Source organism: Copadichromis virginalis, linkage group LG5, assembly GCF_057382275.1.
Source record: "Copadichromis virginalis isolate Kocher_CV1m ecotype Utaka linkage group LG5, C_Virginalis_male_GT1.1, whole genome shotgun sequence".
Lineage (NCBI taxonomy): Eukaryota > Metazoa > Chordata > Actinopteri > Cichliformes > Cichlidae > Copadichromis > Copadichromis virginalis.
In genome coordinates this window covers 24,522,754-24,539,698 of record NC_140622.1, presented here as the reverse complement: position 1 = coordinate 24,539,698, position 16,945 = coordinate 24,522,754, and the positions used below count along the sequence as shown (strand labels likewise).

The 16,945-nt window shown below is 39.8% G+C and overlaps 1 protein-coding gene across 2 annotated transcripts in view; it reads left to right on the top strand.

Annotated features, from left to right (window-relative positions):
* Window positions 1-1,525: 1,525 nt before the first annotated feature.
* iffo2b (intermediate filament family orphan 2b) overlaps window positions 1,526-16,945 on the top strand; it is a 30,836-nt gene continuing 15,416 nt past the window's right edge. For both annotated transcript variants that reach the window (XM_085456918.1, XM_085456917.1), the window contains exon 1: window positions 1,526-2,426. In XM_085456918.1, coding sequence (XP_085313044.1) covers window positions 1,924-2,426 — 503 coding nt within the window. In that variant the 5' untranslated portion in view covers window positions 1,526-1,923. The remainder of the gene's footprint in view (window positions 2,427-16,945) is intronic.

Sequence of the window (16,945 nt, the reverse complement as noted above, 5' to 3'; positions counted from 1 at the left end):
ATTCAGTGCATCATCTGAATCCCCAGCAGCCTAGACCTATTGCAGCAACTTCATCTATCATCGATTTTGTTATGTGCTATTGAATAACTTTTGGAATAAATAATGTATATAATGGAATACATGAATTAAATAAATTACTAAAGATCTAACACCAGTGTTCATAGCAGTTTATAAGCAAGACATTCGTCTCCTCTAGAAATACATGAAATTTGGCAGCACAACTTATTTAAGATAAGTTATTTAAAATGGCTTACTTTGTAGCAAAAATAATAAGCCAATAGAAGGAAAATTAATGAGGAACCTGGTCTGTTTGCATCACTTATTTCTGAACTAAAATGTCTTTGGACTTGGATGAAGATGCAAAGTTAATTCTAAGATAATAGGGACAATGGACGGAATAATCCGCTAGGTGGCGCATGAGCAAAACAACTTCATAAGTGTAGTAGCCGAATGTGACAAATGTATAAAATGGTCAAAGGTGCATACTTGCTTGAGCCACTTGCTCTTATAACCGTGTCTGTCTTTGGGGGTTTTTTTGCAAAAGATTTCCACTTGTTCAAGTTTGGGCCTTTATGAGTTGTTTGGGCACGAGGGGCATTTTGTCAGCTTCGGAAATGATGTAATCATAGATTTATCCACTGTGATATCACCCTTTCACATAATGATCCTGATAATCCTACAGACTATAGGTGTATACTGTATGACATAATAATAAAGAGGTAACATCAAAAAGGCATAAGACATGTTAGGACAAGACAAGAAGAAAGGAAATCAAAACGAAAGCAAATAAACGTAAAAAAACATACAATGTTCGAATGATTCCTTCATAAGGACATAATAGCCCTCTCTTATTTCTCTTCTTTGCACCGATGCTGTAAATGCAGGTCCTGTGTGTGTGTTTTTATACAATATTATACAATTATTATTATTCAAATACAATATTTTGGAAATATACTGCAGGCCTATGGAATTTGAAAAAACAACAACAAATCAGACTGTGACTTCGCTAAAACTCAAACATATCACATACAGAGTAATACAGTAATACAGTGCAGACAGAAACTGCCACATTGTGCGTCCCTATAAAAAATATACACGTTTATTATTGTGGTAAAGGTTTCATATTGATACTTGTTTAAATAAAAGAAACAATTCATTATTCTAATAAACGCACAAAAACGCCAGGCCTGACTTTAAAGCGCATAAGAAAAGAAATTAGGTTATAGTTCACTTTATCCTATTAATTAGACTTAAGCCTTCCTCAGCCCGTCGATCCCTCTCGTCAGTGTGTGTGTGTGTGAGAGAGACAGGGGTAGGGAGGTGGGAGGGGCTCCTAGAGGTGATAGTGCCTAGTTTAGCACTTTGCAACATGATCCGCGGAGAGGCCGGGCTTTGCGGCGCTGCATCCTGCCACACCGCGCCACATGGAGACCGGATAGAGCCGCGGTAAACTGGGCATGATAAAGAAAGAAGGTGGACCATTTTCCTCCTCTGTCGGCTGGCTATATGTACTCGCACAGCATCAGCAGCTCCTGACAAAGCAAAGGCAGACGGAGACATGAGGGTGACGGGAAGTGCTGCTGCTGCTGCTGCTGGAGATTCTTGCGGTCTGCGTCAAACCTCTCGGTCCTTCAGAAGATGATGCTCGCTGTGTCTCTTAAGGGACTTTTCTGGTTCGTTGTGTGAACCCACGCCACGCTGAAGGGGGTCTTTGTTAATATCTCGGGTTTAAACGTCCAGTAGCAGCAGCGGGGATAGTGATGGTCAACCCTTCTCCAGTTGCTCAATCACTGAATCACTGTCTGCATCTGCATTGTAAAGAGAAACTCACCCCGAGGGAGTGAGGGATTTTCAAGCAATATGCAGCGATAAAGAAACCACAAGTGTTGCTGTTTTATTTAAACCAGACAGAGCCATAGGTGGATGAACGGAGTTTTGTTATTTACCAACATGAGCTCGCTGTTTTTCTCCGATACTCCGTCCGGTCCGGTCTGCAGCGCTCCCACCGGGTCGGGCGCGGTGACCAGCGCCCTGCGAAACGACCTGGGCTCCAACATCCACGTGCTGAAAACCCTCAACCTGCGTTTCCGCTGCTTCCTCGCCAAAGTGCACGAGTTAGAGAGGAGAAACAAACTGCTGGAAAGCCAGCTGCAGCAAGCTCTGCAGAGACCGCAGTACCGCCACCTTTACACCCGTGAAGTCGCCGTGCAGACGGACGGTCCCGAGTCGAGACTGCCGGGCACCATCTGGAGTTTCACCCACGTCAGGAGGCAAGGGGAGCGCTTTGAGACCCTGCAAGGGCCCGGGGTGACATGGACGCATCCGGACGGAGTTGGTGTCCAAATTGACACAATTACCCCAGAACTGAGGGCTCTGTATAACGTGCTGGCCAAAGTCAAGCGGGAGAGGGACGAGTACAGGAAAAAGTGAGTAAAGTAAACACTATTAATGTGAAAGTTGTGTGCGGGTATTTTATATGCTCAAATAATCTCACGCTAGGATATGTCCAGTTGTAGTTTGCAGGGGAGCAGCAAGAAATTTAAGGCCTTGAGTGAATGGTGAAGCCCCCACCACCAAAATGTATTTCTTGATAAAAAGCTGCTAATAGGGAAGCTGTTCCCTTAAGCTCTTTCCTTTGCATTTACATAGATGCACAGACACAAAGATACTGAAAAGTTTAAAAGACATGTCATATCGTAACGGACAGACACACAATACCTGCAATTATTCCATATTATACTCTAGATTGTAATCAGTTACACAAAAGGTCTGACTCATTCAATGAGTCAAGTTGATAGCGGTTTATAAAGGGGAAACATGTTTTCCTTTACAGTAAATCTGGGAATATAATTGCTATTGAATACACTTCTCACATGTTAAATAGTTCACTTTTGAGCAAAACTGTTTCTCAGTATTTGGGAAGTTAGGCAGGAACTCAGCCAGTTTTCAAGTAGTCTTTAAAGTTTCCACAAGACAAACCACACATTTGTCTCTTTATAAACTTCTACATTTACTTTGGATTGAAGTTAGCCGAACACGAGGACTGATCTGTCTGTCAAGGGGGAAAAAAGTTTATTAAGAGACATGATTGGTAATTTTGGCTCATGTTGTCACTTCTAACTTATTATTGTGGCTTTTCTTCTCCCGTGTGGACGTGGTTAGACAATATATCCAGATGCTCATCTGACAGGTATAGAGGAGCGTGATGACAGCTATCACAGTGACAGAGTGTCACTTGAGCTAGTACATCCCATGAAGTATTCAGAGCCGAGTGGCTGTTTGGCACTTTAGTTAACCAAACACGTTTTTCCATGAATTTAACTGATCCCGTTTTTTTCCCATTTCTGCGGAAATTCCTTTGCACGGCTCAGTTTTCAGCAATTGTTCTCTTTTTAGTCATACTAATTGTGTCCGCCTGTGGACTCACTGTAGGATCCCCAGCTGACTGTGAGTGTGTGACTGCTGGCCGTCTTGGCCGGCTACTGGAGGGGTGTGGGGATTGCCAAGCAACCGCCTGCTTCTGTTTGGCGTCATGATTCAAGCAGAGAGGCATTTTTACAGGCCTCTGTCTGGTCGGTGAGGTCGTCTATGACGAACGCTTACTTCCGTGTGAGCACACTGACTCAGTGACACAGAATGTGTGTGTTCTCCCACTCCTCTGGGAAACTGGATATCCTGTCCAGTCATTCCTGTAACACCAGCATATCCTTTTTTGTGCATTTCTGCTGTGGACGATAAAGTGCAGTGACTGGGAGAGTGGCCAGATTTAAAATTCCTGCAGCTGAAATCCAAGATCTGGATCTTTTTTTGGCAAAAATGACTTTACATGTTTGCTTTTAAAATGTATATTAAATCACAAGAGTTGTGGAATTTCTTTTACACCTGGATAAGTGACAAACAAAGTGCATTCCAAGCATGTTTTTATGGGCCAATAATCATTGTTATCGATTTGCCTGCCTCTCTCTTTCCCTCCTTGCTCTGAGCTTGATAATTGCATCATCGCTGAGTTCACTGCCCTGCTTTTCTTTCTGTCTCCCAGTCTAAATCCTCTTTACTACTGTCACGTTTCAGCATTCAATCCCTGAGCCCCATCCTGCCATGCCTTTTCTGTTCTGTGTTCTTTGTGTTCAGCCATTCCTTCGCTCCACCCTTCTGCAGGCCCTCCACCCCTTCGTCCCTCTCTGTGTGGTACAGACTGCTTTGTAAGGCGTCTTCATTCCCCATGGAGGCCACCACAGTGCTCTCCCACATTCAGGGTGATTTATTAAAGTTTTAGCAGTGTGGACACGCACAAAAAGATGGATCGGCAGTTGTCTTGTTTCTGATTTGGCCGCTTGCATTCCAACATGGTTACCATGAGCTGTTCAGATGTTTACTTCTGACATTTTACAGTGAAGCTCTTTCTGACCAAGAGGTAAAACAATGCACTCTGAACTAATTTCATGAGAGGTTATGTTGCAGAGGCTGCTTGAATACATAGAAGGGAGATTAATGCTAAACACCAGATTAACAGAAATAGAAAAAAACCCTGGTCAGAATTCCAAGAAACATCAAAATGAAACTTAAGTAACAAATTTTAACAATCTGTCTAATCTTTGAACTTAAATTTCACCTTAAATTTGAACTTAAGTAATTATAAATTTACAAAAAATATTCACAGGTTAACAGCTACAATATAAACAACCATAAACCTGCTTGCAGATGTTGTAACTCTATTGTTTTATAGACTATACTATATAATGTTTTAAAAAATCCTTTTTCATCATCTGTTATGTATGTGAGCAGTGCTAATGGAGACCATTAAAGCATCTAAGACACAGAAAAAGAATGTTTTTCTCAAAGAAAATATATGAAATACAACAAAAGAGGTAGAGATAACCACTTTGTTAGGTACATCTGTTTGTCTTCTAAATGCAAATAGCTAATCAGCCATTCACAGGGTAACAGCGCAATGAATTTGGGCTTGTAGACATGGTCAAGATGGCCTGCTGAACTTCAAACCATCATCAAAGCATCAGAATGGGGAAGAAAGGTTTAAGTGAGTTTGAATGTGATGTGGTTTTGGTGCCAAACGAGCTGGTCTGAGTATTTCAGAAACTGCTCATCTACTACTTTAAAGCAGTGAGCGGCTCTAGGTGAAAGCTCTTGTTAATGTCAGAGGAGAATGACCAGATCACTTCTGGCTGATAGGAGAGCAACAGTAACTGAAGTAACCACTCATTATAAACAAAGTATGCAGAGGTACATTTCTGAATGCACAACAACCTGTTTAGCAGCAGTAGAGGCTACGTTTCGCATGGACTCACCAAAATTTGACAATAGAAGACTGGAAAAACATTGCCTGGTCTGATGAGTTACAATTTCAGAGGTAGGGTCAGAATTTGATGTAAACAACCTAAAAACAAGGATCCATCCTGCCTTCCATCAGTGGTTTAGGCTTGTGGTGGTCATACAGTGTGGTTGATATTCTATGGTACCCTTAGCACCAAGTGAGTATCGTTTTTTTTTATCATTGTATCATCTGCTGATGGATGCTTCCAGCAGAATAATGCGTCATGTCACAAAGCTCAGATCATCTCAAACTGGCATCCTTAACATGACAAAAAGTTCAATGTGCTCAAATCATCAGACATCAGTCCAGTAGAGCACGTTTGGGATGTGCAGCTGACAAATCTGCAGCGACTGTGTGATACTAACATGTCAATATGGACCAGAATCTCTGAGGGATGTTTCTAGCAACCGTTTGAATCTATGTCATGAAGAATTAAGTCAGCTCTGAAGACAAAAGAGTTTCAACTCACTTCTAGCTGGGTGTACCGAAGGTGGTCGATGAGTGTATAGTTAGTGCAGTTCAGCAACCAAAAGTGTGAGTTCATTAAGGAATGATTTACATTTAAGAAAGATCTGCTGCAGGTGCAGACTGAGACAGAGAAGAAGAAATCGAGTTGTTGTGCGATGCACTATCACAAATAAAATGTTCAAAATTCATTGTTCCAAAAATCTCAACTGGCCTCAATCCTGTATCCAAATCAGTTTCTCTCCATTGTTCAAAATCCTATTTGTATAGAGAACAGCATGTTCTTTCAAAGCTAATCTGTATTTGTGCATCTGGAAAAGCTCTTAACTTCGTGTGGATTTTATCCAAAGTCTTACCTAACCTATCAGATTCTTTCTTTTAATTCATTGCTGTCATGTGAAAAAGTCTCCCTGCTCAAACACACACAGTCCCACTGTCTGTCTCCCGCACACTAGCATACTGCACCTATTGTCAAAGAAGAAGCACTACAAATCAGACAACCAACTTAAATGAGTATCCACGTAATGCCACAATGTCGGGACTGTGGGGTTACATTTCTGTCACAGCCGTGCAAAGGAAGATGGGTAAGGTCATTGCCAGCACACCCAGTTCACACTGTTTTTATTCCTCCTTCTTCATTATGCTTTTATCACTTGGGGGTGTCAGTGTGACTCTCCCAGTAATTGCCGTCATTATGTGATAATGTTTGAAAGGCCATGAGAAGCGTTGCTGAAGCCGATGAGCATATCTGACAACCGGCAACACACGCTAAGAACAGATAGTGTTTCCAGTTCACTGTGACAGTTGTCTTGTCTTCATAGGCGGTGGCAATTTGCTTAAAGTTTTGCATTTTATATTTTTTGCACAGAGATACCCCAGATGGCTTTAGCCATTATGCAGATTGCCGCACAGGAGGACAGGCAGGGAGTGAAAGACGGCAGTTATTCTTGGAAATAACGTGCTGATACATTTTCAAATAGGTGCATAAAAATATAAGATAAAAGAGAAGTACATAAATGATACTGTAGACGGCATGCATTTATGTTAAGTAGAGCTGATGAATACAAATTCTGAGAGCTGTATAATTTGCATTATTATAACCAACTTTTCCAGTGTAGTTCAGACTGCAGCGTTAAAGGACATGTCAGTGAGAGGCTGAGCTCCAGTTGAGATATGAGATCGGCGGTTCCCAGTCGTTGTGGTGGCCACTCCTAATTGGTTGTTTATTTCATCAGTGATCTGAGGCCAAACAACTGTCCTGCTGGATCACAGTGTGGAGACAGGGGGAGGCAGAACAGTCACTGGGCCTCCAGGGTATGTTCTTCCGGCATGAATAATTCACGTTGCTGAATTTAGCCGTGCGTGGATCAATGCGATGAGAATTCAGTAAAGACACTTTTCCCGAGCCTTTGATCTCGGTTCCTGTGCGTCAAAGAGGTGAACATCGAAGCTGAGCCTCTCCTTTGAAAATCAGTAAACTACTTTAACAAATTACAGGGAGAGGTAAACTGCAATTCCAAAGTCAGCGCCTGCATTGCGTTTCAAATATCATATTTCCTGATGAAGAGCAAAGCGCTGTGCTGATGAGCTCCTGAGCCTTTGTGTGTGTCTGTGGTGCTGACCTGCCCTGCTTATAATCCAGGCCGTCTATTCAGGAGAGGGATTTTCTCTAAGCCGTCACCTAGCACCAAGGCTTCAACATCCAGCCAGCCCTGCGCCACATCCTGGCAATCAGCCGCTGCACTGAACTGGGGCCTCTGAAAGTGGAAGGCACCCTGCTGCTGAGATACAGAGCAAGAGAAAGAGAGATCAGTTCTCTCAGGCTACTGAGCTCCAGAGTAGAGTCTGTACTGTTTGTCTATGCTCCTTCTTAGTTCACAACATGTTTTTTTTTATCTTTCAAGGCAAATTGCTGACTTTAGAATCGTAGGTCGTATCCATTCTGTTGGGTCTAAAAGCTTTACAAACCTGGATTATACTCAGTGGAAATATGTAAAGGAAAAGAGCTGCTGATACTGCTTATTTGTCTTTGCTGTACACCTCAACTTTTATCCAAAAGTACATTAATGATCAATGATTCCCAAAATCACAGATAAGTTGGGAAGGAAGAGAAGAGGGACCTTCTTCTCAACACCACAGAGAGTCTGTGAAGGCAACAGATCCCCAGATGAATGCAGCTTGTGACGAGGTATTTTAGGTATGAGATTGTTTGGCTGTAAAAGATTATGAGCCAGAAAGGTCAAGTAGCCACTACACAGGAGTACCAAAAGTTTATCAGTCTGAACACCCTGAGGACGCCTTACTTTCTACTGTGTGAGTAATGTTTTTTAATGGAAGCACTGGCCTATTTGATAAAATCATGAATAATTTTGGATTTTGGACTGCAAATAAGTAATTTGCTACTGGTAACTTGTTACATTTGACAGATTTATGTAGATACATAATATTGCTATGTAGTTTAAGTCAGTGTTTTTCGTCTATTCATGAGATTTGTTCACAATAATTGACTGAAACTGTCACTTACTGTGAAAATGCTATAGCAACGGCGTTGCAAAAAAGGAAACCTAGTTTATAGTGTTTCCCCATCTCCCTTCACAAGCCTTTCTTCTCTCAGTGTCTGGAGCTGCTGCTGTGCTATGCAGCTGTGGTTGATTATTCATGGGTATCGATACAGCTGAGAGCAGTGGCGCATTGCCATATTTAAAAGTGCAGGAATGCACCTGTCGGTGGTAAGCAGCTATGGCAAATATAGACTGAACTGACTGTGCAGAAGGGTTTTTTTGTAGGTTGGAAAGCCTTGCGACAGTTGCAGGGAAAGCAGGAGACAGATTAAGTTATTAATCAACAGACCTAATCTTTATATAGACCTAATAATGTGCCTTTGGCTTTCGGTTCAGATCTGCTCAGTTTGCAATGCTTTTGCAGCTAAAGCTCCTAATATGCTGGCACAGCGTGCTGACTTAATAATGTCTGTATTTCTAAAGCTTGTTATTCGAGAGGAAGTGCTGGTTTACCAGGCACTCCAAAAACATATATGGGCACTTTGGGCACTATATATAACATACAGAGCATGACAGCGGCGTTAAATATGTTTCAGCGCTTGAACTTCCAGCACAGAAGGCCACATGTGCCCTCCCTTTGAACTCGGTGGAAATCTTAATGTAGTGTGAGACTCGTCTGTCTTGTGTCAGTGACGTAAAAGACGGATCACACTGATGTTCACACTGTCATACCATGATCAGATATGGGTCGCATAGGGTCAAAAAAGTCAGATTTGATACGCTTTCGCATGCAGTGCGAACGTAGCCAAAGTGCTTTGACATTCTGTGGCAGCGTTTTCATTATCAGCAAAAGAAAGTAAATGTTTGTTTAAACTAATGATTTTAACACCAATTTTTAGTCATGACCTGTTAAAAAAACACGCAGAAAATTGAATCTCTAAATACATCCGTTTCAGCTGATAATATTGTAACTTTTTATTCAAGCATTCATTTGTTGTTGATTTCTCTGTTGCTAAGACCATCAAGGGTTATTAAAAATATAAATCAGAGATGTGTTTTGACACTGCAGCATTTATTTTTTATTTTTTTAAATTAAAGCTGCTATTAACAGGTATTTTCATGTCTCCCCAACTTCCCTCACATGAGTAGGAGGAATGAGGCTGAAGCTGTAGCTCTGGCAGTAGATATTTCAGTAGTACAGTGCAATACTTAATAAGCAAGTTACCCCTGACTTTAATTTAGCATCAGCTCTCATATGAAAGTCAGCTGGCTCTTATATTTGGCACTGAAATCTCATGCTCTCCTTGTTATGTAAATGTTTCATTGATATAATTTCCCCTTTATAATTGGAGGAGATAAGGTACTCTGTCTGTCACCCTAACTTTGCAAAGATTGAGGAACCCTTTGTGGGTTGAGGCAGTGCCTAACAATTTCATTTCTGTAGATTTTGAGCAGGGTTGGTTAGTAACGAATTAACCATAGTCAGGACTGCATATTCAGATTACAACAAAATAACTGAAATCTACCTGGCAAACATTTGAAATTTGTAAAAATGTGAAGAAAGTGAATGAAAACAATAGCTACATGGAGTTAAAGTTACAGTCTCAGGAATTATTTACTTACTTTTCAAATCATTTTAAAATTTAAAATATAAAAATTGAATTTATGAAACTTGAAAACACACACACTCACTCAGAGAACCCTTAATGAACTTTTTTTTAAACCGTTTTTATTGTAAAGCTCTTTGGTTTTTAATGCACAATATAAATAAATTTTATTTCCTTACTTACTTTATTATTGCGATGTAAGTCCACTTTATTTCGAATGAGATGTAGAAATCTAAATTTTGCTGTCAACCTCACCATATTTAACTTTTAAATAATCCAAAACAGTTCTAATCAACGTATTAAGCAGTGTTTTATCAAACCATAGCTGTAATTTGCTTCTGGTGACTGACCACTTGTAGAGAGACACTGAATACATTATTCTTGCTTTGGCTCCCCACAGATAACAGACTCTTTGTGTCTCTGTTTACTTATTTTCAATTCCTGGTTTTTGTTCTTTGTTTCCTTTGTTGGACTTTCCATTGAAGTAGCAGTGGGTATTCCTTTCTCAGGTTATTTTGGTACACAAGTACATTATGCTATTGCTATTTTAAACTAGGTCATACACCTAGCCTTTGATTTTTTTGTACTTTGACTATACTCCATCAGCCATGAAAGGCTGATGGAGTATAGTCATCACCCCGCTGTGCGGGCGAGCGGCATGGACACCTACGTTTGTGAATGCGATAGCTCAAGAAGAAAGCGACGTAGGAGCTTTAAATTGATACCATAGGTATATCTACAAAAAAATCTTAGAAGAATTTGAATCTCATTGATCTCGACCTCAAGGTCAGAGGCCAAGTGTTCAAGTGAATGTTCTTTTATTTCTTATGTCTTTGTGTTTCTTCATGGAAACACTTTATATAATACATGAAAACCATAGTTTATTAGTGATTGATCTTTTCATTTTTTTTTCTTGAATAAGTCATGCTGGTTTATGTCATTCAGAAGTTGTGATTATATTTGACACATCAGTGCAGCAACCCAAGTAAAAAGGTAGCCAGTTTACAGGGATAGAAAAATGAAGAAAATCAGCAAATTACTTTTAACATTGAAGTGTGTTTCTAATAAAATACCAGGGCAGCTGTAATTCAGGAGGTAGAGCGGCTAGAGCACACATTGAGATGTTAAACTGTAACATAGGTGCTACATGCTGTCAGTGTTGTATGCTTTTAAAGTTCCTTTAATGAAAGTGGTGTATCATTTACATCCATTATAAACTGCATCAGTGCATTATGAAACAGTGTCATGAACTGTAGGCCGTTAGATTCAGATTGTTGCAACTGATTTAATTGAAATATGACAGTGATCGTGAAACAGGTGTATGTACACAGACGTACAATACGATGTTTGTCTCATAGTTCTATTATGTGTCACATAATTTCACTGTACACACCCTGGCCAGTGAGGATTTGTGCCAGAAGTGAATATCTTGATCTTCTTTATTTCTTTGATGGGATGTCACTCCCTGTGTACTCCACCCAAACATGGCCCAGACTTGTAAGCTGTTGATTGTGGTCTTATGCACTTGCAGTGATTCTAACAAATCCACATCATTTGCACAGCAGAACCCCCCCCCCCCCCCCCCCCCCCTTCCCAAAGGTATAAAACTGTTAGGACATGGATTTAATGAGATGTTTTTACCAGTTAAGTCTTTACAGTTCTTGTGCAACGAAACATCTTTGTGTCTGTTAAGTCAATAGACAGGAGCCCAGAGCTATTATGAGAGCACTATAATAGGGCAAGAATAAATCAGTGGGAACATAACAACTTAACAGTAGAGTAGTGTTCTTTGTAGGATGTGGGGTGGGGTCAGTTTGCAGTGTGGATTATGGAGACTGCAGGGGAAACTGATTTTCTGTCACAATGCTTTGTCGCTCCCTCTCCTGCATACTGCACAAATATGATACGCAGGCAGATGAATCCTTGTATTCTTTCCTCTTTTGAGTTCTGAGAAGAAAAACATTAATGCGGCCAATGAATTGCATAAGAACAATTAAGAAAAAAATAATCGACTTCACTGTAAAAATTTCACTTTCAGGTTCATGTCAGTAATTATGAAACTGTTAATCATGGAAACTCTTCGGTCTTTCCGCCAGACATTTAACTGCCAACTATTGTAAGCATAAACAAACTATTAAGTTGGGGTGTTTTCACAGTGGCAACACCTTTGCAAGTCCATGCAGTTCATAAAATCACTGCCTTCATAAACACCTCGCTTTTACAGCAGTTATTCATTTTTTCAGGGTGAACTTGGGTCAAAGAGTTGGAATCTGCTGATAATTACCTGTGAACGCCCATTATATTGGTTGTTCTCCTGTAGTATGCCTCAGGGCAAGGAAAAGGGGCCCTTGACTGGCTTTGAGAGTTAAGCAATTAGATAATACATGTGCTTAGTGCAAACAAGTCAAGTTTACACCTTGGAAAAGCCAGTGCAGCAAGGCTTGGGCACAGGTCAGACATGTTACAACACTTGCTCCCAATTATCTTTCAGTCCATTAATGTGAAGGGAGGACAAGTGGAGTTGCACCAAGCCTTCTATTCAAATAGATGCTTTGATCAGTGGAAATTACTTTAAGTATCCAAGAAAAACAAAACCCAGGAACATGAGCTATGCACAAGCTACATGGTGCCCTGTTGTGGTGCAACAAGTTCATCTTGAAAAAGCTGGTCCACCGAGTAAAGACATGCAGCAGCTATATGAGCCGTGAAACTGCCCTGACGTAAACAAAGCTTATAGAAGCTTTAACCATGCTTGCTTATGACGATGCTCACTGCTTTTGTAGGAATTTAAACTAAGACTCAGATGTCTGGTTTTAGGCAGAACATCCATCAAACTCGCTAATTATATTTTCCAGTACCTAACCTCTAATCCTAAATGTTATTTGTTTTCCCAGTCCTTTTCCAAAGAAGTACTACATCTCTGGACTAGTCTCGGTGTAATAAAAAAATGCTTTATTAAACGTCTGCAAGTACAGAACTGCAGCGTGTTAATGCCTAAACATATTTCAGCATCAGTTAATTAAATAGTGGATGAAATGTTACGTGTGTTATGTGTGAATTTCTTTACCAGTTAATGTAAATTAATGTTAAAATGTTGCTGTAGTGATATTTCAATATAGTGTAAATATACTGTGACCAAAAAAAAGTACTAAAATTGAAATGAAAATTTTTTTTAAATAAAAAAATGTCAACGCATTCAAGATAATAAAATAAAATAAGAGAAGATAAAAAGACAAGTGTTGAAATGTTAGATGCCACATGCACTGTGGTTACCAGATAACAGACGTGTGTGCGTAGACACCATGTGATGATGTGTAACTGTGCAAAGTAAATAACTGGTTTGGATTTCCCCATCCAAGCACATGTGTGTATTAGATAATGCCATGAATAATCTTAGCTAATAAACTAATAATAATAAATACATACGAATTTGGTGAATAATTTGATTATAAAAAGTTCTCAATACAAATTCTTTGATTCGATGTTTCGTTTGATGCACGCGATGTAAAGAACAATGTAAACGTGAGCGTTTCACCCACATTTGCGACTAAAAACAGACCTGCAATAAAAAAAGTATTTAGGAGCAGCGTGCGAATAAAATCTGCAGTAAGTCTCCAGAAGATGTATGAAAATATGCAGATGAACCAGTGTCATAGCAGACTGGTTAAATCATACAGACTGCTGAAGGCTGACGCTGGCCGTCCTATTTTCCATGGAGGTGATACCAGCAGCAAACAGGGGTGAATCTAAAGGGGGCCATCGGGTGTACTAGACCAGCGGTTCCCAACCTTTTTTGCGCCACGGACCGGTTTATGCCCGGCCTTTAAGGTGTCGCGGATAAATACAACAAAATAAAACTAGTACCGGTACCGAAAAAAAAAAACATTTATTCATAACACGTGAAAAGACCCAGGAAAACCGAGTTAACGATAAAAATGATAACAAAATAGCGCTGAAAACCGATAAAAACCCTGAAAACCATACATTTCACACCTGAGCCTCAACTCTCGCGGCCCGGTACCAAACGACTCACGGACCAGTACCGGTCCGAGGCCCGGGGGTTGGGGACCGCTGCACTAGACCATATTAACTTCAAGGCTCTTGTAACATTTTTCAGATTGAAAGTGAAATACTATAAAATATTGCATTAATTCAACTGCATAAATGTTTCAAAAATATAGAAATAAAAGCTTTTTTATACAAGCCAATAAAATGTACATGGGCCATTAAACTCTGAGCCACGGACCTGAGGGTTAGTAGGTGGAACACTGAATTATTATTTATATTAATTATTAACATCTAGACCATCATGTCATCTGTTTTCAGCAGCACAAATACGTGCCTCCTGTTTATGTCAGAAAGCTTTTCAAGAAGACAGAATAAAGGTACATTTATGCCTTAGTCTATTTTAGATTTTTAGATTTTGAAAGAACGGTGTTTTTGTTCTCTTTTGAATATTTATTATTGCTTATTAACAAGACAAAGGTATTTCTTATCCTGTTACACAAATAATCAATGGAATAATTGATGGATTACTTGATTACTAAAATAATCAGTAGCTGCAGCCCTAATTTGGTGTGATCATTCAGACCTCTCACTCTCTCCAAAGTACATTTAAGACCAATTTGGCATAAAGGTTGTTTCTATTTATTTTTTAGGTGGATTTCGGCTTCATCATTGTCTTTTGTCTGTTTTTGTATTCCCAGACAGACCGGAAGATATTTAACTTAAAATAAACAACTGTACTAAAAGAAAATGGAGTGTTAAAATTATCATTGCCAGACGATTAACATAATTTGAAGTTGAATAAACTCAGAGAAATGTGCTTATCTCAGTGAGAGGTACTATATGTCCAAAAACTTCGTAGTGCTCACAAAAATAGCGTAAGAATCATCTAAATCATCTAAACCAAGCAGAAGAAACCCACTGCTCCCACGCCCCTGCTCAAGGAACATGACAAATACCCCAAGACAGATCTCCAAACACGTAACCTTTCAATCCAGCAATCCCACACCAAAACCCATGGGACCAAAAATATCTGCTACCAGTGTCCCTGCATCAGACCCTACATGATCAGACACCACAAGACACCATCTGATGTCTTTTGGATTCATGAGGGGTACCTACCCAAATCATTTGAATCGTTCATCCATTCATCCATGTGCTTTTGTAGCTGATTATTATTAAATATGTGTTGTAGGATTTTATTTGTCAGTTAGTTTTTAATAAACCAGCGTTTACATTTGGTACATAGATTTGTAGTCCTCAGGGTTTTAAAAATGTTCAGCTAATTTAATAACTACAGCATAATGGCAGTCCTCTCAGGCTCATCTTATAGCTTGCATTGAGTACTAATTAAAAATCTTAGCATGGAAACACTGTATGTTATACCAGCTCAGCATGCTAGCGTCAGTATTGTTAGCATCATCGTCAGGTTAGCAGGCATTGTTTTTGAGCACAGAGCACTGCTTAAGACAACATCATGGATGTAGAGTCTTCGTCCTCTGTCAGGGCTGTAACTGTGATTCACTTTAATAAATTAAATAGTCCCTGCAAGGACAACAAGTGGAAAACTAGAACTTTTACATTTTTTTAAATCTTACCTATAAAAAAATATAAACATATTCAAGGAGGAGGAGAAGATAATCCATCACAACATGTAATTAAAAAAAATCAGTGACAAAAAAAGTGAAAACAACAAAACCCCTCTTATGAAAAAAAGATTCTGAGAAATCAAAAGAACTGAAACATGCTGTGTTTCCTGTAAAACATAAGCATGTTCATCTGTGGTCACTTAGCAACACTGGTGGCTCCTGCTGGTTTCTGTGCCCTGTCTGGGTTAGGAGGGCTATATTTAAGACACAGAAACAGAAAAATCACCAGTCAGTGAGCAACGGGCCTCTCTGTGCACAGCTTACATGACAGTAGAAGACAAATAAGCGTGTGTGTGTGTTATTGACATGTACTGAGGTCAGAGAGGAAGGTGGTTAATTGGAACACAGAAATGAAACGCGCCTCAACCTTGCAGTGGTGTCTTGTCGTCAGTGGGCCTCTGAGCGGCTTTACGTGCTGGCCCTGATCCATTTCATGCAACTGCTTCATTTGCACCCCACATATGTCTCTCAGTGGAGTCTGGGGAAGCTATAGATTACAGAGTATCACCAAACTTAGTCGATGATCCCAGTGACAGAGTAACGAAGATCACATTGTTCTCTCTATTTTGCATAACTGCGATATAGTCATGTCTTCCCAGGAAGCTGATCCTGTCAGGGCAATTTTCGGGGGGGGGGGGAGTAATGTAGAGACACTAGCCTGCTGATTCAATGTTAATGAAAATGGCGAATGGTTGTGTCATCTAGAAGACATCGCATAGACACCTCTAGCTGTCCACCGGAGGAATCACAAGTACTCAGGACGTTTAGACATGATTTATCAAAGCTGTCAGCGGCCTCATTTCATACAAGCAGCTCAACTAAATGGCTAAGTGTTTGTCCTGCACGTAGTCCCATGTATTGATCCCTCACTCTGTTATCATGCAGGGCTTCCTGCTTTTCTCTCTCCGCTCGCGTGAGAATTTATTGTCACTGTGCCATTAAAATCTCTTAATAGTTTCGCCTAAGGTTCCCCTTTGCGGAGTTAGTTGAGAAAGCAGACACTGATTTGTGCCCTTATACATTTAAACTTTATTAATAAAGAAGGAATGTGATTTATAGTTTTCACAATTCAATTACTTAATTGTTTTAGATAATATTGTGCTAAACATACAGGAATTCAGTCAGACCAACATATCTTTTTGTAAATCACTGGCACATTTCTATGTGTTGCATCTTTGAGAAACACATTTTTACTAATTTCGAAGTCTCCCTCTTATATATACCAGTTTTCAAGTGATATATAGACCTAACATAGAAGAAAGATTATGAAACAAAAGAGCAAGCCGCTTTTGACTTCAGAAAAATATTCTGAATAGCAGGATTTTAATCTGCTCTAATATGTAGAATTGGTGCTTGAGTCTGTAATTTGTTGCCTGGTTTCTTAAA